This window comes from Meles meles, chromosome 8, assembly GCF_922984935.1.
Source record: "Meles meles chromosome 8, mMelMel3.1 paternal haplotype, whole genome shotgun sequence".
NCBI classification, from domain to species: domain Eukaryota; kingdom Metazoa; phylum Chordata; class Mammalia; order Carnivora; family Mustelidae; genus Meles; species Meles meles.
Genome location: NC_060073.1, coordinates 101,469,358 through 101,490,833, shown reverse-complemented (window position 1 = coordinate 101,490,833; position 21,476 = coordinate 101,469,358). Strand labels below are relative to the sequence as shown.

The 21,476-nt window shown below is 45.8% G+C and overlaps 1 protein-coding gene across 1 annotated transcript in view; it reads right to left on the bottom strand.

The window, feature by feature from the left end:
• Positions 1-213: 213 nt before the first annotated feature.
• LOC123949888 (CXADR like membrane protein) overlaps positions 214-21,476 on the bottom strand; it is a 98,548-nt gene continuing 77,285 nt past the window's right edge. Inside the window, exons 4-8 of the mRNA XM_046017598.1 lie at positions 5,745-5,946; positions 4,951-5,118; positions 4,327-4,449; positions 3,208-3,349; positions 214-2,155 (exon numbers count right to left, since the gene is read on the bottom strand). Coding sequence (XP_045873554.1) covers positions 1,891-2,155; positions 3,208-3,349; positions 4,327-4,449; positions 4,951-5,118; positions 5,745-5,946 — 900 coding nt within the window. The 3' untranslated portion in view covers positions 214-1,890. The remainder of the gene's footprint in view (positions 2,156-3,207; positions 3,350-4,326; positions 4,450-4,950; positions 5,119-5,744; positions 5,947-21,476) is intronic.

Sequence of the window (21,476 nt, the reverse complement as noted above, 5' to 3'; positions counted from 1 at the left end):
ACAATTTTCACCCAAGCATAAGCCCCCATTTCTTAACCTTAGAGGGAAATACATTTGCACTATATGAGGACTGTTTCATGAGAATTAAATGTAGAAATGAAAAACCAGAGAAGTGGGGCCAAATCCCAGATCTCCCTTTTCCCTTCGAGCATCTGATTCCACTTTTAGAAAAGAGGTTTCATCTCCAGATTCAGCATGACTTTCTCTTTTCTGTAATTTGCTGCCCTTTTAATCATAAATATTTGCACTATCAATGGTCATCTGTTGACATTTGCCCTAAGGTCCTTGCAGAGCTATTTCAGATCTACCATTCCTGCTGTTCTTGCCATAGGATGAATTTGACTCACAGGATAGTCAACACTATTAAAAAGGCAAGTTCTTGTATTGGAAGTTGCTGCTTTTCTTTTTTATTTCTCATAACCTTTCTTCCATGAATCAGCTCTTTGATGGTAATCCTGGTGAATCACTTCTGTTCATTGTTTCCAAGTTGGTGACAATTTGAATGTTAGCAGTCACTAATCCAGCCCTGTCCTGCCACCCAGGTGTTACCCTCACCATCCCTTCCCTAAATACAATTCCCTTTCCTTCCGACCTGGACTTCCTCATACGCTGGGAAAGTACTGAATTTCTCTGTCTCTCAGGAGGGAATGATTATGACATACCTGTAATGCCATTAGGAAACGTTGATGACCCCTGATCTTTTTGATAATTTAAGGCCTAGAATTATCAAAAGTCCCAGGTTCACATCCTTCTCCTAAAATGAAAGAAATGGAGGAAGCTCCAAGTTTGGTGTAATAGTAAACTGCCTTATACCATTCCTCAAAATATTAAGAGAAAACTGATCTAAGCTCCCTTTCTAGTTTAATCAGTTTTAAAATGCTGATTTCATATGTTCTCAGAAAAGAATGCAATGATATGTCAGATGACCTTTAAGCAACTCTGAAAGATCTTTTTCTAAAAGATTTCTAAGAACATTGTCAAATGACACACAGTGAATGTATTTTTGCTCCAGAGATCCAGCAGGAAGGTCCTCAGAGACGTCTGATTTGAGGGACAGTCCACAATTGTTCCGGCATATATTTCTGATATCTGTCAGTAACCCTCTGAACATCGTTAAGACAGAAAGTTTTTCACAGTCCCCTATCACACATTTTGAATTCCTTTCTCAGTTCCCTTATAGTTCAATAGAAGTGGGAGGTTAGTAGTGGATGGAGGGGGAGAAACTCAAATCATTCTTCACCTCCCACTAGTTCAACTCCTTGTGAAATTAATATCCAAGCCTTATGGTAAATGAAGTCAGGTCAGAAGAAATGTATTTCCTTTTTGAAATTTCTCAGAAGCAATGTGCCCCGTACATGGTGCCGCTAGGTGAAATATAAGGCTGTGGGTTCCACTTGACTCTGAATAATCACAATAATCCAGTAGGTTTGCAGAAATGCATAGAAAATTTATGAACAACATCTCATTTCTTCTTGACAATGGTGAGCCGAAGTATTGATACAAAACATCTCAGGGGAGAAGTTTTAGGTGTGTTCAGTTCCCCTTTCCCCACCTCTTCTACCCCAGGTCCTGGTCAACAAATACACAGATTTGCCCCCCGCCCCTCCTTCCTCACTCTGGTCTCGAGGCACCATGAGATGCCTTTCTGGAGAGGATCAGTTTACATCATTTTTCCTGTTTGGTGTCCTGTAAAGAAAGCGCTCATTTGAGTGGGTTTCATGCAATGCTCACTGCTACTGAAATGGCCTTTCATCTGGTTCGAGGGGGTTGTGTGGCTGGTGACTGAGCTTCAATGACTAGAAGCATCCTAAGATACTGACCCCGAAGAAAGTGTGGGAGTCAAGTCCACTCTCATTCAGACGGTTCAGAAGGCTCTGCTCTGGCTGGGGATCATGCTGGGTGCGGTTCTGCTTTGGTCAGGGTAGCATGGTGGACTTTCTTTGGTTCAGAACCCCTCCCCTCTGGCCCCACTAGGCTGTATGTGTGGGTGGCCAGCCCCAGCTGTGGCGCTGCTTCGGTGGACAGTGTCCGCTGGCTGCGTGAGGCACTATTTGCTGTGGAGCGCGTGGAGGAGGAACCCGAGCGCGAGCTCTGAGAGCCTGAGGAAGAGGAACCAGGTTTCACGAGGCGGGCTTTGGGGGCTTCCGCATCTTCCCTGAAGAGAAAAAAACAGCAGAGGTCAACTTTCATCCTGACAAGACCGCGATTGCTTCCACTATGGTTGCTTCCTTCTGAAGTTTCCCAGTAAATTCCTCAAGCTGTAAACTTCACATGATACCACTGGAAGGCAGCCATTTAGGGGAATGGGGACTTCCCCGGCCCCGAGACTTCATGACTGACTTACACAAATGGATGTTTTCTTAGCCCTGAAGTCAACTCTGTTACTCTGGGAGAGTAAGCACTTACCGTTGAGACTGAGTTGGGGTTTGTCTACAAAAACCCTTATTTATTTATTTGTTTGTTTATTTTTTGGTGGGCAGCAAAGCAAGGTTTACTGAGGACTGCAAAGTGATAGTACAAAGCTCCCAAAGAGGGAGAGGACCCCAGGGAGTTGCCCAACCCTTTTATTTTTTTATTTTTAATTTTTTTTAAGTCAGCTTCAGACCCTGTGTGGAGCCCAACACGGGGCTTGAACTCAGAACCCTGAGATCAAGAGTAACTGACTGTGCCCACCTAGGCATCCCTACACAAACCCTTTCAGTGGCCCAGAGGTTATGCCCATTCTTTATCATAGGCACTCTATAAATGGAAGTGAATTAGAAGTTACATAAAGTTGATCTTTTAATTCTCAGCTGAGGATAGACAGTTTCACAATAAAAGCAAGATAAACCAGACCTTCTGTCCTTAGACTGGAACTCCTTACCTAACCAGAATAATCATTTTAACAGATTCATAGTTAAGAGGAAATGGGAGGGGAGCCTGGCTGGTTCAGTCAGTTAAGGTTAAGGGTCTGCTTCAGCTCAGGTCATGATATCAGGGTCCTGGGATTAAGCTCCAAATTGGGCTCCCCGCTGAGCAGGGAGTCTGCCTATCCCTCTGCCTCTCTCTGCCCGGTCACCCCTACTCCCACTGCTGTGTCCCTCTCAAATAAATAAAAAATCTTAAAAAAAATGAGGAAATGGGACATTTATGTTGGCTGGTCACTATAGAGCTAGCTAGCTCTGGAAAGGAAGTCCAGTACAAAGGGGATGGTGAAAGGAGGTTTACCGAATTTCATTAGGTCTCTCTTCTTCCTCGTATCTCTCTTTGTCTTTCCTTCTGATCAGCAGCCACACCAAGAGGAAAATCAGCAGAGCTCCCGCCACCATGCCCGTCACTGCTCCTGCTATCATGCCGATGCTCTGTACATCTGTTTTCTCAGAAACAAAAGCAGAGGTAAAACGAAACATAAGCCAAGAAATACACACACTCGGGGACCTGGGTGTCTCAGTCAGTCATTAAGCATCTGCCTTCAGCTCAGGTCATGATCCCAGAGTCCTGGGATCGAGCCCCGCATTAGGCTCTCTGCTCAGCAGGAAGCCTGCTTCTCCCTCTCCCACTGCTTGTGTTCCCTCTCTCACTGTGTCTCTCTCTGTTAAGTAAATAAAATAAAATCTTTAAAAAAAAAAAAGATACGGACTTAAAAAACATAAGGCCTGGGACGCCTGTCTGGTTTAGTGGGTAAAGCATGCGACTCTTAATCTCGAAGACTCTTGATTTTGAGGTTGCGAGTTTGAGCCCCACATTGGGAATAGCATTTACTTAGACAAAAACATAAGCCCCGGACAGGGTATTTCCAGATCTTTCTATCTTCTTACCCTTGCTGTATGACCAACCCCCTCAATATCAAAAGGTAGCAGATCATGCCGCCCCAAAATATGCCTCTTTGACATCAGGACTATTTTAAGCTGGTTTTTTTTTTTTGAGGTAGGCTCCACACCCAAAATGGGGCTTGAACTCACGGCTCTGAGATCAAGAGTCGGTCCTCTACTGACTAAGCCAGCCAGGTGCCCCCCTTAAGCTGATTATCTTTGAGAAACAGCAGACACAGAGGGGAAGTTCTAGAAACAGAGTAGAAATTACCCTTTTATAAGGGAAATTTACATTTATAAAGAAAATCTCCATTCGGTTCCCTCCTGGACATAATAAATTTCTTCAGGGAGCTGACAAATTCCCCATGTTCCTAAACAGAATTAGCTACCTCAGTGCAACTACTGGATTTATTTTAGCGCTAGTCATGTCCTTCTGGAAATAAAGGTTTTCACCTTGACCTTCCTCTTCCTTGTGATTCAAAGTGTTTTACACAGAACCAATGGGAAAGCAGGAGCAAGCCCATTGGATACTTACACCGTACAGTGACTCGCACCACACAGCTTTCCTTCCCAGCCTCGTTGCCCGCCGTGCACTGGTAGAGCCCAGAGGACGACATGGTGAGATTGTGCAGCAGAACTCGTCCAGGGTTACTGTAGTCTACACACAAGCAGAAGGGATGACTGTAATCCTCTTAGTCACAGGGTCTCTGTCTGCTGCTCACCTCACTGCGTCACTGACCTAAGATTCTCTAATACAGTGTGGAAGGATGAGATGATCGATTTTTTTTGAAATGTGGAAAGGAAGGTAAACATTCTTTGTAACTGCACATCCTCTAGACTTAACAAAAGACTGGGAATGTGGGAGGGACAGTAAGCACCGTAATTAGCTATTGTGGATACCCGCTACATCTCTCCCTCGCTGTTTCTGCTGCTTTTATGTGCCATTTGAGGAAAGAAAAGATGGGTGTTTTTTTTGTTTGTTTTTTTGTTTGTTTGTTTGTTTGTTTTCTGTCCAGGTTGAGGGATGAAAAATAGAAGCTCAAAGAGGTTCAGCAGTGTGTTCAAGGTCACGTGGTGAGTTGCTGACCAAACGAGATTCTGAGTTCACGGCTAGAGTACCATTCTGTTGTCTCAGCAGACTGGTGGAGAGATGACTTACCAATCTTGGACTTGGGAGGGAGACGCTCATCCTCTCCCTCCTTCTCCCGGAGTCGCTGCCAGTAATACATGATGGGCTTAGTGCCAGAGGCTGACTCACACTGCAGAGTCACGTCACTTCCTTCTGTCAGCTCTCCTTCCAACTCGCATTTGGGCTTTGATGGTTTCACTGGCAAAAAGAAAAAGCTTCAAAGATCGCCAAACACCCGGTTCAGTGGAAGAACCATGTCCCGTTGAGCTGTTTCTCTAGCCATCTGTTACGGTCCACTTCTGAGTGGGTCTTTTGGTACGTAACCATGCTTTACAGTACCCCCAAAACACACCCTCCTTCACCCCCTACACACACACACACACACACACACACACCCAATCCCAGCGCCTTCTGCTGGTGCCACTGTAATTTTCAGAGGCTGCCCCAGAAACTCCCTCGTCCCCTCTCAAGACACTTTTCAAAGTTGAGTTTGATTTTATTAATACTGAAACAGGGATAGAAACCCATTAACTTGGATGCAATTAAATAGAACTTAGTAGCTTTTGCTGCCAGAAACCAGAAATGGAGTTGAATCATATCTGAGAGATATAAGGTAAATATAAGAATGCCATTTAAACGTGAGAGGATATTTAAACTTTGTAAGTGGGCTTCCATGGAAAATTGTGATTATTCTTTCTTCTTTTATTATGTCTAAAATATAGAACGTACTTCTGCCCAGGAAACTGGACTGTGGGGCATTTGGCTGTTCCCCACAGAGACCGCATTAATGAGATGGAGGTGTTTACCTTGGCACTCTAGCTTACCTAAGACTTTCAAGATGACATGACTCCACACGTAGCGCCCTGAATTCTTCACCTTGCAGCTATACCGGCCCTCATCGCTGGGCTTCAGAGGCTCAATCTGCAGGGAGGCGTCTCCTGCCAGGAAATTGGAAGCAAAGGCCACTCGGCCCTTCTGCTCCTCAGTCAGGTTACTGTAGACATGACGGCTGGAGTAAGTGATCACCTGGGGGACAGACCAAGGCAGGGTGTCAAGTAATGCGGCTCTCGGCCCTCATCTTTTGCCGATGTCAAGATGAGGAAAGGGAACACTCCTAATGGAAGAAAGCAGTCACGCCCAGGGCTGATTTCTTTTTTTTTTTTTTTAAAGATTTATTTATTTATTTATTTGACAGACAGAGATCACAAGTAGGCAGAGAAGCAGGCAGAGAGAGAGAAAGGGAAGCAGGCTCCCTGCTGAGCAGAGAGCCCAACGTGGGGCTCGATCCCAGGACCCTGAGACCATGACCCGAGCCAAAGGCAGAGGTTTTAACCCACTGAGCCACCCAGGCGCCCCCCAGGGCTGATTTCTAAGGATCAAGAGACCCTCTGTTCTAAATGAAGTAAAAGTACAACATGTTTGGGGCGCCTGGGTGGCTCAGTGGGTTAAAGCCTCTGCTTTTGGCTCAGGTCATGATCCCAGGGTCCTGGGATTGAGCCCCACTTTGGGATCTCTGCTTAGCAGGGAGCCTGCTTCCTCCTCTCTCTCTCTCTCTCTCTCTGCCTGCCTCTCTGCCTACTTGTGATCTCTGTCTGTCAAATAAATAAATAAAATCTTAAAAAAAAAAAAGATTTTAAAAGTACGACATCTGTGTCTAGGCCTCCTTCTCCTTCCCAAGATAATACCTCTTTTTGTGTGTGTAGCATTTTAATTACAAAGTAGTAACTGTTTCATTAAATGCTCAGAGCCATTTCATTTCATGGGTAAGGGATTTTGCATTTGAATTACATGTTCGGTGAAGTTCACACAGCTAAGTCAAGGGAGAAGGGGAATGCACAATAAATGCATATAAGAGTTGGGGGCGCCTGGGTGGCTCAGTGGGTTAAAGCCTCTGCCTTGGGCTCAGGTCATGATCTCAGGGTCCTGGGATCGAGCCCCGCATCGGGCTCCCTGCTCGGCGGGAAGCCTGCTTCCCTCTCTTTCTCTGCCTGCCTCTCTGCCTATTTGTGATCTCTCTATCTGTGTCAAATAAATACATAAATCTTAAAAAAAAAAAAAAGGAGTATCAAGAGTTGGCTGTGAGGAGATCTGGCAGAAAAGGATGGAGAGGAGACCTACCTTCCCCCTGCATACCCCCCCTTTATTTCTTTTTGAGAGAGGGAGCAGGCTCTACACCCAGCCCAGTGCAGAGCCCAACACAGAGCTTGATTCCACCACCTTGAGATCATGACCTCAGCTGGAATCAAGAGTCAGACGCTCAACAGACAGAGCCTCCCAGGTGTCCCTCCCCTGCATACCCTTTCTGACTTTTTAATTTCCTACCACCTGCATGTGAGCTATTCAGAATACGCTACACTCCTTTTGCTCAGCACTTTTACACCTGGTTTATTTCTCACATAGTGTTTTTGCAAGTTAAGTAGTTCCTCCCCTTCTCTGTGGTTTCACTTCCCGTGGTTTCAGCACCCAAGGTTCAGTACCCAAGGTCCAGAAGCAGATGATCCTCCTTCTGCCATATTGTCAGAAGGCCAGCTGTGTGATAACACCGTGCACAATGCCTGTGTCGTCTCCCCACGCTCTGTCTCATCACAGAGGCACTGTATCATCTCACATCACAAGGAAAAAGGTGGGTATGGTACAATAAGATTTTGAAGGAGGGGGCGCCTGGGTGGCTCAGTGGGTTAAGCCGCTGCCTTCGGCTCAGGTCATGATCTCAGGGTCCTGGGATCGAGTCCCGCATTGGGCTCTCTGCTCAGCAGGGAGCCTGCTTCCCTCTCTCTCTCTCTCTCTCTCTCTGCCTGCCTCTCTGCCTACTTGTGATCTCTCTCTGCCAAATAAATAAATAAATAATCTTTAAAAAAAAAAAAGATTTTGAAGGAGGGAGAGAAAAACCACATGCTCATAACTTTTTTTTTTTTAAGATTTTATTTATTTATTTGACAGACAGAGATCACAGGTAGGCAGAGAGGCAGCCAGAGAGAGCGGAAGGGAAGCAGGCTCCCTGCTGAGCAGAGAGCCCAATGTGGGGCTCGATCCCAGGACCCTGGGATCATGACCTGAGCTGAAAGCAGAGGCTTTAACCCACTGAGCCACCAAGGTGCCTCTGCTCTTAACTTTTAAATTATTTTATTAATTATCCTTAATTTCTTACTGTTCCTTATTTATTTATTTTAAAAAAGATTTTATTTACTTAACAGACAGAGATCACATAGGCAGAGAGGCAGGCAGAGAGAGAGGGGAAGCAGGCTCCCCACCAACCAGAGAGCCCGATGAGGGGTTCCATCCCAGGACCTTGGGATCATGACCTGTGCCAAAGGCAGAGGCTTTAACCCACTGAGCCACCCAGGCGCCCCTGTGCTTAATTTATAAACTAAACATTACCATAGGTATATACGTATAAAAGAAACATAATATATATAGGATTTAGTACTATTCATGGTTTCAGGCATCCAGGGGGGATTTTGGAACATATCCTGCACAGATGAGAGGGTAATACTGTAGGCATTATCCCCATTTCACAGGCAAGTAGCAGAACCGGGATTTGAAAATAACTAAGACCATTTAGTTTATGGTCCCGGTATACCAGTTACCTCCCACTTTCTGTGGCCATCTGCATTCATTACACGGCTCATTAAATCCTCTTTCAGAAAGTTTAAAAATGAAGGCGGAAAAGTGACACTATAATATCAATCTATTTTGTTCTTTTTTTTTTTTTTAAGATTTTATTTATTTGACACAGAGAGAGATCACAAGTAGGCAGAGAGGGAGGCAGAGAGGGGGGGAAGCAGGCTTGCTGCTGAGCAGAGAGCCCAATGTGGGCCTCAATCCTAGGATCCTGAGATCATGACCTGAGCCGAAGGCAGAGGCTTAACCCACTGAGCCACCCAGGCACCCCAATCTGTTTTGTTCTTACAAAAGCTTGAAGTCCAGTTGAAGGGACTGAAAGAGTTAAAGAGTAGAAGTCAGTGCTTAAAATTCAGGTCTGATACCGAGGACTTCATTGTTTGGCTTTCCTTTTGGGGGGCTTCACTGCCGATTAGTAAGAGGAAGTCAGTTGGGAAAAAATTATATCCCTTCCTACCATAAAATACGTATGAGATCATGTCTTTGTTTTCCCAGGCAGGGACACCAAAGTTTAGATTACTCAAACAACAACAACAAAATCCTGGAGCGCCTGGCTGGCTCAAAGGGTACACAGCACACCAGTCTTGATCTTGGGATCGTGTGTTCAAGCCCCACTTTGGAAACGGAGCCTACTTAAAAAGTAATAATAATAATCTTGAGTATTAGTGAAATTTCCATCTGCCTGCATCATAGCCTATAGGTTTGGAGGGGTATTTTAGATTTTTATATTTATTTTTTCAGAGTAAGAGATCGAGCAAGTGTGAGTGGGTTAAGGGGCAGAGGGAGAAGCAGACTCCCCACTGATGAGGACCCTGAGCTGAAGGCAGATGCTTAACCAACTGAGTCACTCAGGCGTTCTAGCCTACATCGTTCTGGAATCTTCCCTGGTTCTGTGTGTCCATCACCTCACTCCTATTAGCCACAAAAACTGTGCTGTTCTGGTCCACCAAGACTTAAAGCTATATAACTTCAGCTTTGGCCGTTCTGCCACTCAGCATATTCTTAAACTCATTTGATTTTAAATATCAGCAAACAGTTGTGGGACAACTGCTTCCCATCAAGTCACAGGGAAGCTATTCAGATGAGTAAAACCCTCTTCCTGTCTTCAAGTAATTTATAATCTAATGGGATTAGCAAGGAGAGAAGTATAAACATAGAAAAAGGATTAATTAACTAGAAATAGTATCAGAGAGAATGTCCCAGAAAAGTTGGAGGCATTTGAGTTAGGCTTTGTAAGACAAGCAGACTGAATGAGAGACATAAAGTCAGGGAGAAGGCTGTGGGGAGCATTCCAGATACACAGAAGGACACTAAAAACAGGCACAGGAGCATTCGGGAGTCTCCGGAGCACATTTCTGGCTGCAGCTGTTCAAATTGTTTCCCTCTGATCAAGTCCTTAACCCCATCCTCAATCACGTGATGCCCTGCAACACATCAGATGCTTTCCTGAAAAGATTTGAACCCAGCCAATATAATGTCCATCAATCTCTCTCGATTATATCAAAATTCTTTAGTATCCTCCATTTTGCTTTCACCATCTTTCTTATCTTTCTTTCTTTTTTTTTTTTAAGATTTTTTTTATTTATTTATTTGACAGAGAGAGATCACAAGTAGACAGAGAGGCAGGCAGAGAGAGAGGGAAGCAGGCTCCCCGCTGAGCGGAGAGCCCGATGCGGGACTCGATCCCAGGACCCTGAGATCATGACCTGAGCCGAAGGCAGCGGCTTAACCCACTGAGCCACCCAGGTGCCCCCCTTTTTTTTTTTATTTATTTGACCAAGAGAGATCACAAGTAGGCAGAGGCAGGCAGAGGGAGAGGGGGAAGCAGGCTCCCTGTTGAGCAGAGAGCTGGATGTGGGGCTCGATCTCAAGACCCTGAGATCATGATCTGAGCTGAAGGCAGAGGCTTAACCCACTGAGCCACCCAGCGTCCCATCCTCACCATCTTTCTGACAAATGTGTTTCTTCCTTTCTCTCCATGCTCTTTTTCATTGGTAAGTTATTTATTGAGCTCACAGGCCAGAGTACTGTGCCAGGTCCTGGAAAACAATCAGGGATAAGACACAGCTCCTGCCCTGTGGACCTCACAGTCTTTGGGGGGTTGGGGGGGGAGAGGTGAGATGGGGGAGAAGAAAGTAAGAGAAAAGGAAAGGTAGACCCTGCAGCTGATAATCAATTTAAGACATTTTCCATATCCAGCTTGGCCCACTCCCTTCAACCAGCACGTTGCTGTGATAATTCTCATATCCTTATCTCTATCCTGACTCAGTTTTGAACTCTGGTTTACCACTTCCAGCTGCCTGGCAGTTGTGTATTTCTGCCCACTCCAATCTACCTTACATCACGGTGTAAGTGGATGCCAAGTTAACACTAACATAAAACTCACATCAGCTCTTCTCCAGCGCAGAACTCTTCAGTCGTTCCCTGCTACCTCTGAATGAGGACCGGATTCAGTCTATAGTTCTCAGCAGTGACTTCTGCGTTACCTTCCCAACCCATTTCCTCTTTTGTCCACCTCCCTGGGCACTGTCAGATAACACTGCCTCCCTTTCTTTAATATGATTCATGCCTTCTTGTACTCAATGCCTTTGCCCACTGCATTTTTCCATAGAGAAACTCCTTTTTCTCCATCTCTTGACACAAAGAACTCCTATTCATTCTTTCTGGGTGCCTGGGTGGCTCAGTCGGTTAAGTGTCCAACTCTTGATTTCAGCTCAGGTCATGATCTTGGGGTCATGAGATCGAGCCCCATGTTGGGTTCCATGCTCAGCAGGGAGTTTGCTTAGGATTCTCTCCCTCTGCCCCTCTCCCCACTCCTTTCTCTCTCTCCTTCTATATCTCCCTCTCAAATAAATAAATAAATCTTCACAAAAATAAAAATTTCCTTTCATTCTTCTAAGTCCCAAATCAATGTTAACCTCTCACGAAACCTTCCCGGTTATGACACCCAGACTAATGGCCTCTTCCCTCCCCTCTCCCAGCTCTTTGCATCTTTGCAGCATTTTTATGAGAGGAGAAATGGTGAAAGACTTGGGCACATAGATTGCTAGATCCCCTTCCTATAATGCTGGGTGTGGATCAGGAGACCCTTGGGACATTCTTGTTATATATGTGTCTGTTGCCCTTAATTGTCTTTGGCTAGGCTATAATGCAATTCTGCAAGCCTTTATTGAATACACATTTACTGAAAAAATACTCCGTGCTTAGCACTGTGCTAGAGGTGATATCAATACAAAGAAAATTGTTTTGGGGCGCCTGGGTGGCTCAATGGGTTAAAGCCTCTGCCTTCGGCTCAGGTCATGGTCCCAGGGTCCTAGGATGGAACCCCGCATGGAGCTCTCTGCTCAGTGGGGAGCCTGCTTCCTCCTTTCTCTGCCTGCCTTTCCCGCCTACTTGTGATCTCTGTCAGATAAATAAAATTTAAAAAAAAAAAAGAAAATTGTTTTATTAAAGTGTTGAGGGCCAGGACTTGCCACCCAGAATAAGCCACTTTGCATGTGCATAAGAATTTCAAATGCTAAAAGGCATTTGAGGTCTTGAAATCGCTTGACTTCAAAGCAGAGCCTCCTCTAAGAATTTAAGTGTAATAAATCCCCTCCTGAGAACAACTCTAATCTTCTCTTCTAGGAGACCAGAAATCAGCACCACACCCAGACAGACAAGATCACAAGCTAGCATATCTCCCATTCTTCTAAGGGCCCGTTTATCTTCCTCAAAGGTCATTTGTTTTTCCCTAAGTGTCCTTCCTCCTCTTCCCCACTAAGTTAGGTATGTAGCCCAAATTCTAGCCACCCCTTAGAGTTACTCATCTGTGGGTACTTATTCTCACACTTTACCTACATGGTACACAGAAATTAATAGACTTTTGTTTTTCTCCTATAAACTTTTCCCTTTGTTGTATACCTGAAACTAATATAATTGTTCTATGTCAAATACATGTCAGTAAAATTTTTTTTTAATAAAATGTTTAAAGAGAGAAAACAAACCGACTAACAAAAATCTTTTATTCGTCTAATTTACAGTGCCCCGGCTAGAAAACCTAGGAGAGGAAAGGGGAAAAGATATTCCGCACCCCCTACAGTTTTAAAGGAAAACTTAAAAAAAAAAAAAAAAAAGGTAAAATTATGACTCTCATATACAAAGAAAATAAGCACGTGTCAAAGATTTTATTTAACTCATTAATAAATGATGGAACCAGAAAGATTTTACAACAGGTTCAAATGAGAATCGGACAAAGACGTGTAGTCTCCTTTGGACAAAATTCCTTTGCGTCTGTATACACAGGACCCACTGCCATGCGGTAGATATGGAAAAAGGAACAGATGGGCATTCCACAAGTTAATTTCTATTTCTGTGGAGATTAATATGTGAGGAAAATTAGATCATAATTTATCCGGAAATTTGGGATCTGAGCATGAAGACCATGTTTGGGAGGGACCTCCCTATGGTATTCCGTATGGGTGGGGGGTGGAGGCAAGGGTTCAGACTTTGGTAGGGAGAGATCCTCTATTGGTATGATTGGTATGACAGTAAGGGGAACTAGATTCCTTGAAGGCTGCTCCCCTCTGCCCCCCACTCCCCTACTGCCCCCTCCCTCAGCAGGTGGTTTCACAGTTCAGCTCTCTGGGTCTGTAAATGAGAATTCCTGCTGGAGTACTGAGAAGAGCATTCGTTTCCTTCGGACTGGAATGAGGGCTGCCAGGGAAACGGGAGCTAGCTTCACTGGGGCAGCTCCATCGGCTGCTCCTGAAGGCTCAGATGAACTCTTCAAAGACATTTTGCAGCAAACTGGTAAGCCTGACCAGTTAGAGAATGTTTAGAATGAGAAGAGACGGTCGGAAGAAGACGAGTGACCCATCCGCATCCGCCGGGAAGTAGAAATGCGGACAAAGGCTGGATTTGAATGTTAAGCTAAAAAGACCCAAGAGCGCAGTCATTTATTCAACAAATTTTGAGCCTCCACAATTTGCCAGCACCTGTTACAGGTAGGTGCCTGAGGAAGACCGGTGAACACAGCAGGTGAAAATCCCAGTCCCTGGGGAGGATGCATTCCGGTGGCAGGAAACAGACATGGAAGAACACTGTATGGTACATTTGACAACACTACGAAAACAACAGAACAGGGAAGGGGGTGGTAGTCCAGGGGGACAGACTGCAGTTTAAATAAGGTGGTCAAAGTAGACCTCGCTGGAAGGAGACACGAGGGCGTGTCTTAAAGGAGCCGCCGAACTAGCCTTGGGGAAAGAGAGGTTCTTTTTTTTTTTTTTTTTTTTTTAAGATTTATTTATTTATTTGACAGACAGAGATCACAAGCAGGCAGAGAGGCAGGCAGAGGGGCAGGAGAAGCAGGCTCCCTGCCAAGCAGAGAGCCCGATGCGGGGCTTGATCCTAGGACCCTGAGATCATGACCCTAAGTGAAGGCAGAGGCCCTAACCCACGGAGCCACCCAGGCATCTGGGAGAAGAGAGTTCTAAGCGAAGAAAAAAGACAGAGCAGAAGCCCTAAGGTGGAAGCATGCCTTAGCGTGTTTGAGGGACGTCAGAGAGGCCAGGCCGCTGGAGTAAGCCGGGCAGATAGCAAATGAGGTCAGGCAGTGGGGTCAGATCCTGCTGGGCCTCCGGGCCATTGTGAAGATGATGGTTTTCACTCTGCGGGAAGTGGGGGCTATTTTAGAGGATTTTGAGCAGAAGAGTGTCATGATATGATTTGTTTTGGGAATAGGCTGTAGGAGACCAAAAATGGAAATAGGAAAACCAGTCAAGAGGCTGTTGGAGTTGGGGCGCCTGGGTGGCTCAGTGGTTAGGCGTCTGCCTTGGACCCAGGTCATGATCCCCGCGTCCTGGAAGTAAGCTCTGAGTTGGGCTCCCTGCTCGGCGGGAACGCTGCTTCCCCCTCACTCTCGCCCCCCGGCCCTGCTTGTTCTCTCTCTGTCAAATAAATCATCTCTTTAAAAAATTGTGTATTTGTGGTATGAGAGAAAGAGAGGAATCCAGGGCCATCCTCATGTTGGGGTGTGAGCCTATGAGAAGAGAGAGGAGCTACCAACCCGGAGAGAAGACGGAGCCGAGGAGGCTTGAAGTCGGACGGAGTGTGCTGGGTGAAGCTGGTCAGGAGCTCAGTTCTGGGCTTCCTACCTGTGAGACTACCTGTCCAACAGCCAGAGGCATGGGGTAAAGCACATCCATATACATGTGTTGGATATCCAAGAGGGAGGCCTGGAAATACGGGTTTGGGAATTCTAAGCTTGTGGATGGTATTTAAAAGCCTGAGACTAGATAAGAGTCCCCGATGGCACGAATATAGAGATTAAGAAAAGGAGGGTTAAATGAGCCTCTCTGAAGAGTGGATGTCTAAACACAAAGATAGAGCTCATCAAAATACCACCAACAGGGGTGCCTGGGTGGCTCAGGGGGTTAAAAGCCTCTGCCTTGGGCTCAGGTCCTCATCTCAGGGTTCTGGATCAAACCTCCTGTATCAGTTTCTCTGCCCTACGGGAGGCCTGCTTCCCCCTCCCCCTCTGCCTGTCTCTCTGCCTGCTTGTGATCTTTCTCTGTTAAATAAATAAATAAAATCTTAAAAAAAAAATACCACCAACCTCAGAGGAAAACTGTTGACTGTCCTCTCTTTAGCGGACTCTTCAAGTCCAGCCTTTGCTCACATTTCCAGCTTTACCCCTGGATGACAACGCCTCTTCCTCCTACCCTCTCTTTCATAAAGACTCTGAAGTGTACCTTGAAACCACCCGCTGAGGGAGGAGACAGCAGGGGGATGGGGACCAGGGGAGTAACCTTGAAGAGGTCTGATTACTCATTATCCTATAACGAGGATCTCTTCCTACCCCAACCTGAACATTTGCACGCCCAACCCATACACAATAGGGAGGTCCCTCCCAAACTTCGTCTTCATGCAGAGCAATATTCTGGAAGGTACAGGAAACGCACGATTTCAGTCAAAGGTTCAGTGCTTAATCCCAGACAAAAGTTCTGTCTTGACTTTCTGCATTCTTTTCGATAGAAACTGTAAATTCTGGGGTAGGGGGCGGAGGGAAAGAAAGGGATTTAGCTTCAGGAATTTGGAGCTGAGATCCTAGCTCTGAAATCTGTCTTGGGCAACGGACTTCAAAATCTCAAAGGCATAGAGCTCAGGTTTTCTGCAGCCAAGTTTAAGGTCTCATTTTCCCTCACATATTAAAAAAAAAATGAGGACAACAATTCTTAGCTACCGACCTCACAGGCTCCTAGTAAGAATTGTAAGAGCGGAAATCTGTGAAAGGACGTCATTCCTTTGCTCGCTGACCATCTCGTGACTATTCTGGTCCAAGCACAGACCTTGGCTGGTCCTGGACTTAGGAAAATATGCATTAGGCCTAGAAATGAAAATCCGCCAACACAATGCAATACTTCCAGTCGGAGAGTTCTGTTTTTATTTAACAAACACATATGTGTTATTTATTTTATGTGAGGCACTGTTCTAAATGCTTTATAAGTATTAACCCCTTGCATTAAAGAGAAAAAAAAAGACCCACGTCAGTGAAAAGTTCACAGTAAGATCAAGGAGATTAAGGAAGTGAGTCTCCCCAGCAAAATGCTTAGACTTAAGGGCATTCTTTTGATTTTTTTTTTTTTAAGATTTATTTATTTATGTATTTGGCAGAGAGAGAGAGAGAGACACAGAGAGAACACAAGCAGGGGGAGCAGGAAAGGGAGAAGCAGGCTTCCTGCAGAGTAGGGAGCCGGATCCCGACCTGAGCCGAAGGCAGCCGCTTAAGGACTGAGCCACCCAGGTGGCGGTTTCATAAATTCTTTAGAGAGGGCCCTGGATGAGGTGGGAACATACATTCTAATCTGAAACTGGGCTGGCAACAGTTTATCCTGCTTGAGTGGGGGCGTTCTTTCCCAACCTCTGCGGTTCACAGATTCAACTGCATTTCCCATGGAGACTGGACATCCCAGGAAGGAGTTCTTGGGGCCTAGGAGAAGTTTCTTTCCTATTCTTATTCCTCAAAGTGCAACCAGCCTCCTGTTCCCCGGTGTGGCCAGGGATCGGGAGTACAAAGGCAAAAGAAATGTAGATAAAATTAAATCTCCTTAACAACTTGCAGCTCCTTGACAAATATTTAAGGAATGCAGAGTACAACCTTCCTCCTGGAACTCCCAGTGGTCTTAATGGTAATAAAGCCTTGCTAGAGGCAAAAGGCAACCCTAGCTCGACCACAGCCAGACCCCCAGGATCCTGGTTGTCTTCATTAACATATGAAAATTCCTTGTGGAAACCTGCTTTCTCTCTGCCCCTCTCAATGTAAAAGTATACGGGCAGTCACTCCTTAGAATCCCGAGGCAGTTCGTTCTTTCTTTTTAGGAATGTTTTGTAAAAGATTTTATTTATTTATTTGAGAGAGGGAGACAGAGCACAAGCAGGGCAAGGGGCAGGCAGAGGGAGAGGGAGAAGCAGCTCTCCGCTGAGCAGGGCTGGATCCCCTGACTCTGGGGTCATGACCCTAGCCGAAGCCGACTGAGCCAGGCAGGTGTTTCAAGTTAGCTCTTTCCGCCCCTGGGTCCAGTCTCTGTGCCTCCCCCCCCCTTTTTTAAAGATTTTATTTATTTATTTATTTGACAGAGAAACACAGCAAGAGGAAACACAAGCCCGGGGAGTGGGAGAGGCAGAGGGAGAAGCAGGCCTCCTGCTGAGCAGGGAACCCCATTCGGGACTGGATCCCATCAAGGAACCTGAGCTGAAGGCAGACACCCAATGACTGAGCCACCCAGGTGCCCCCAGTCCCTGTGTTTTGATAAAAACCACATTTTGGCACCAAAAACATCCTAAGAATTCTCTCTCTTTTTTTAAAGTAGGCTCCCGGCATAACATGGAGCCCCAAGAATTCTTTCTTAACCACTTGCTGCCAGACCCCACAACACATCAGCCCAGCACCATGCCTGAGGAATTTCCTTGTCCTACCTCACTGCTTTCTGTTTTTCTCCGATAAAACCTATGAACTCTGACCCAGGCGAAAAAAAAAATATATTATTATTTTGCAAATAATTTGATAGGGTTCCCAGCATCCGTGAAAGCTCCCGGCTCAGCTAGAGGAGTTTCAGACCAGGAAAAGCCAGGTCGCAGCCCTTCTGATACCATATTTGTTTGTTTTACATGTTTGCAGGGTGTTCTTGGCCCCACATCCTGTTGTACAGGGTAGAAAGGACAGGTTTCTTGGGGCGGTGGAAGCAGCTGCCATAGAAATGCCAACTCGCTGGGACAATAGGGAGAGGAGGAAATATATTAGCAACAGGAAACAAACTGGAAGCTTTAGAGCTTACCTCCTCTTAAGACTGAAGGGGGGGCTGATATTTGGAGGTAGGACAAGTGAGGTGGGAATGCCTCACAGGTACTCAATGAATGTTACTTTCTGACTTTTTCATGTTACCTCATAGCTGCATAATCATTATGAGGAAGCGAGTCTGTGTTTCCTAGGAAGAATGAAGAGATCCTAAACCAAAAATCAGTAAAGAGCTGGGAATTGGTTTTTTACTTTGTTTAATTTTTATCTTAAGTAAACTCTATGCCACATATGAGGCTCGAACTCACGACCCCAGAGATCAAGAGTCTCACGTTTTGGGGCGCCTGGGTGGCTCAGTGGGTTAAGCCTCTGCCTTTGGCTCATGTCATGATCTCAGGGTCCTGGGATCGAGCCCTGCATCGGGCTCTCTGCCTACTTGTGATCTCTGTCTATCAAATAAATAAATAAAATCTTTGAAAAAGAATCTCACGTTCTACCAACTGAACCAACCGGGTACCCCAAGAGCTGGGTAATTTTTAGGAATTTGGGGGTTTTGTGGGATTTGGAAGTTGGTGAACCTTTTTGCTCTAAGGGATTTCTTCATTATTCATGTTACTATTTGGACTAACATTTCATATTTTTGAAAGTCACATTTGACTTCGGAGAGACTGAGTAAGGTGCGGTCCACAGGAGACTCTGGCTGCTTTAAGTCCACGATAGAACAGGAGCTTTCCAGCTTTGAACAGACTTACACCGAGAAACTTACATCCGTGACCCAGCACGCACATGGAGTGCACTAGACAACTGAAGTGTAAGTTTCAGGAAATAGCGTATGTGCATTACACTGATATTTTCCAGTCTGTGTTAAACAAACAAACAAAAAAACCCAGTCTGCTCACTTAGAATCCACTACTGAGTCCTGACTGGAAAAAACGCTGCACCAGGGCACAGTGACTTGCAGTGAGTAAGCAGGGAAGTCACCGGGTTTACATTCAAGCAGGAGCCCCTCCACTTACAGATCTGCACTTTGGTGGGTTCATTTACCTTTCTGAACCTTAAGTTCCTCAGTGGTAAAACAGGGGTAAGTTACTTCATCAGGTTTTTGCTAGTAAGCCCTCACCATCGCTTTTATTAGGCTGGTTCCAGGACGTCCCTAAGGTTTCCAAATTGTCCCGCCCAGTACCCAGAGAACATAAGTCATTTCATGCATCTGTAGAGCAAAGCCCCCTAGGTGAAAGCCTCCATCTGTTTCCCACACTTGTGCACACACTGGACTAAAGCTCAGCCCTCTGAAGGTGGCACCTAAGGCCAGGGCAGCCTGGGCTGTGCCTCGTCTTTGGTCCCTGTCCTCGCATCTCTTATAGCCTTGTCCCCAAGCCTGAGGTCCCTTGATTCTGAACAACACCCTCTGATGTCTTTGTCTTGGATCATGCAGTCTTCTCTCCTTTTGAAATGCCTCTCTTTTATTTTTGCTTCAACAACACCTACGCAGGCCTCAAGATCAAGCTCAAAGGCCACCTTCTGTGAATTAGCCTGCGTATTAGATCCCTGTGTGGAATCAGGGACTTCCTCCTATGAGCCTCAGCCCTTTGGACATGGCCCCACCACAGTCCTAGTACATATAGGCAGGGCTGACTCCCAAGTGCTTTTCTCCCCTTCCCCCCAAATCTTGTCCCATTATTTAATGGGGAAAAAAAGGGGCGGGGGGAGACACCTAAGGTAAGTATTTAACATCTCTGGAAAGCAGGCATTGTACACCTCCAAGATAATCTTACTATAATTAAATAACCATTGCCTAACGTGAGCATTTCACATGCATTTAGGACACAGGTTAGGGCTCAGTTCCAGCCTTGCAACTTGGCTCAGGTACCTGTGTGTCCCTTTGTCTTAGCTGTGGTTTTAATTCTAGGAAATGCAGAGCTGAGACGAAGCCCTTGCCCCAGGGTGGGGTGGGGGAGGGGGTGGTGATGGGAGAACAGTGAACACAAATTTAATCCTTCTGCAAACACACAAAATATGAAGTCTGTAAATTGCAGCTGTCTGGGGCTCTGTCTTGTGACACGCCTGGTGGACCTGTTACTGACGCAGATTTCTTGTTTTGTTCTGTTTTTTAAAGATTTTATTTATTTGACAGAGAGAGAGGCAGTGAGGGAGGGAACACAAGCAGGGGTAGTGCGAGAGGGAGGACATAGAGGCCCTCCAGCAGACTCTCAGCATGGGGGTGGGGTGGAGGCGGGGAGAGAGGGGTGGGAGGGGGTGGGCTCGATCCCAGGAATCCTGAGATCAAGACCTGAGCCAAAATCGAGAGCGGGAAGCTCAAGCCCTTGATCAGGAGTTTTCTTGCTCAAGATCAAAGACTAGGGGGAAAGGAGAAAGGAGGTGGCCAGAGGGATTTGGCACATAAATGAGAACATCTCTGCCCTAATTTCTCTACCCGAAAAATAGAGGGGTTAAGGTCTCTGCTGTGTGTTAATGACTGACCCTGGGGGAGATGGTCACTCTGACTTTGGAAAGTAACTGTGTTTCCATCCCTAGACCAGGAGGAAAGCTCCAGGGTTCTAGAGGCCGCGCTATCTACCTAGGCTGAAATTCAAATATTCGCCTAACTGCCTACCCGCCCCCAAATGGTCTCTGCATTTCTCAGCCTCCTAGACAAAGGGTTTTTTTGCTCAGATTGAAATGCAAGGCTAGCCTTGGGGTCTAGGTTATTGGCTAGCCTCCCTTAGGCACCACATCTGGTCCAGCCCCTCCTGTATTTTCTCTCTCACCCTCACTCATTCCAAAAATGGTGGCAAATTTACCCACTAAATTTGTATATTACACCTTGATGGCCCAGCTACCCATGACTATAGTGTAAGCCCCTACTGTATAGTCTGAAATCGTCAACTGATCTTGCTTCTACTCAAGTCTCTTTTGAATCAGTGTGCGTCCACACAGGGCCAGGTTGATCGCCTTAGACACATCTACGTCCCTGTCACTCCTAAAATCCTTCAAGAACTCCACGACAATGTAAGAAAGTATCTGAGCTTCCTAACCTGTTCCCCAAGACTTTCGTGTTCTGGTCCTGCAACCTCTCAGAGCTCACATTTTGTACCCCACGTATGCTGGATTCTCATGATCTCCCAGAACTTTGTGTCTACGCTCTTGTGATTTCCTCAGTGCAGTCAGGAAATTCTATCCGCACTCAGATTAGCTGCGACTTCTTTACAGGAGCTGCCCTTGACCTCCCCCGCACCCCAACTACTTTGGTCAATGGTGCCTCCTTCATATTCAGCTAGAACACTCTGCCTATTTCTATCATTATCTCTGTCCCTTAGTTCTCAAGTTATCTCTTCACACAACTACCTCCTTCATGTGGATAGTGGGAATCCAGTATTTACTCAGTTTAACCTAAATTTATTTTGAGGGGCACATGGGAGGCTCCGTCGGTTAAGCATCTGACTTCCGCTGGGGTCATGATCTCAGGGTCCTGGGATCCAGCCTCACATCAGGCTCCCTGCTCAGCGGGGAGCCTGTTTCTCCTGCTGCCTGCTGCTCCCCCTGCTTGTGCTCTCTCACTCTGACAAATTAATAAATAAATAAAATCCTTAAAAAAATAAAAATAAATTTAAAAAAAATTGATTTTTGCTCTTTTAGAACTTGCAATAGTACCAAGCTTCTT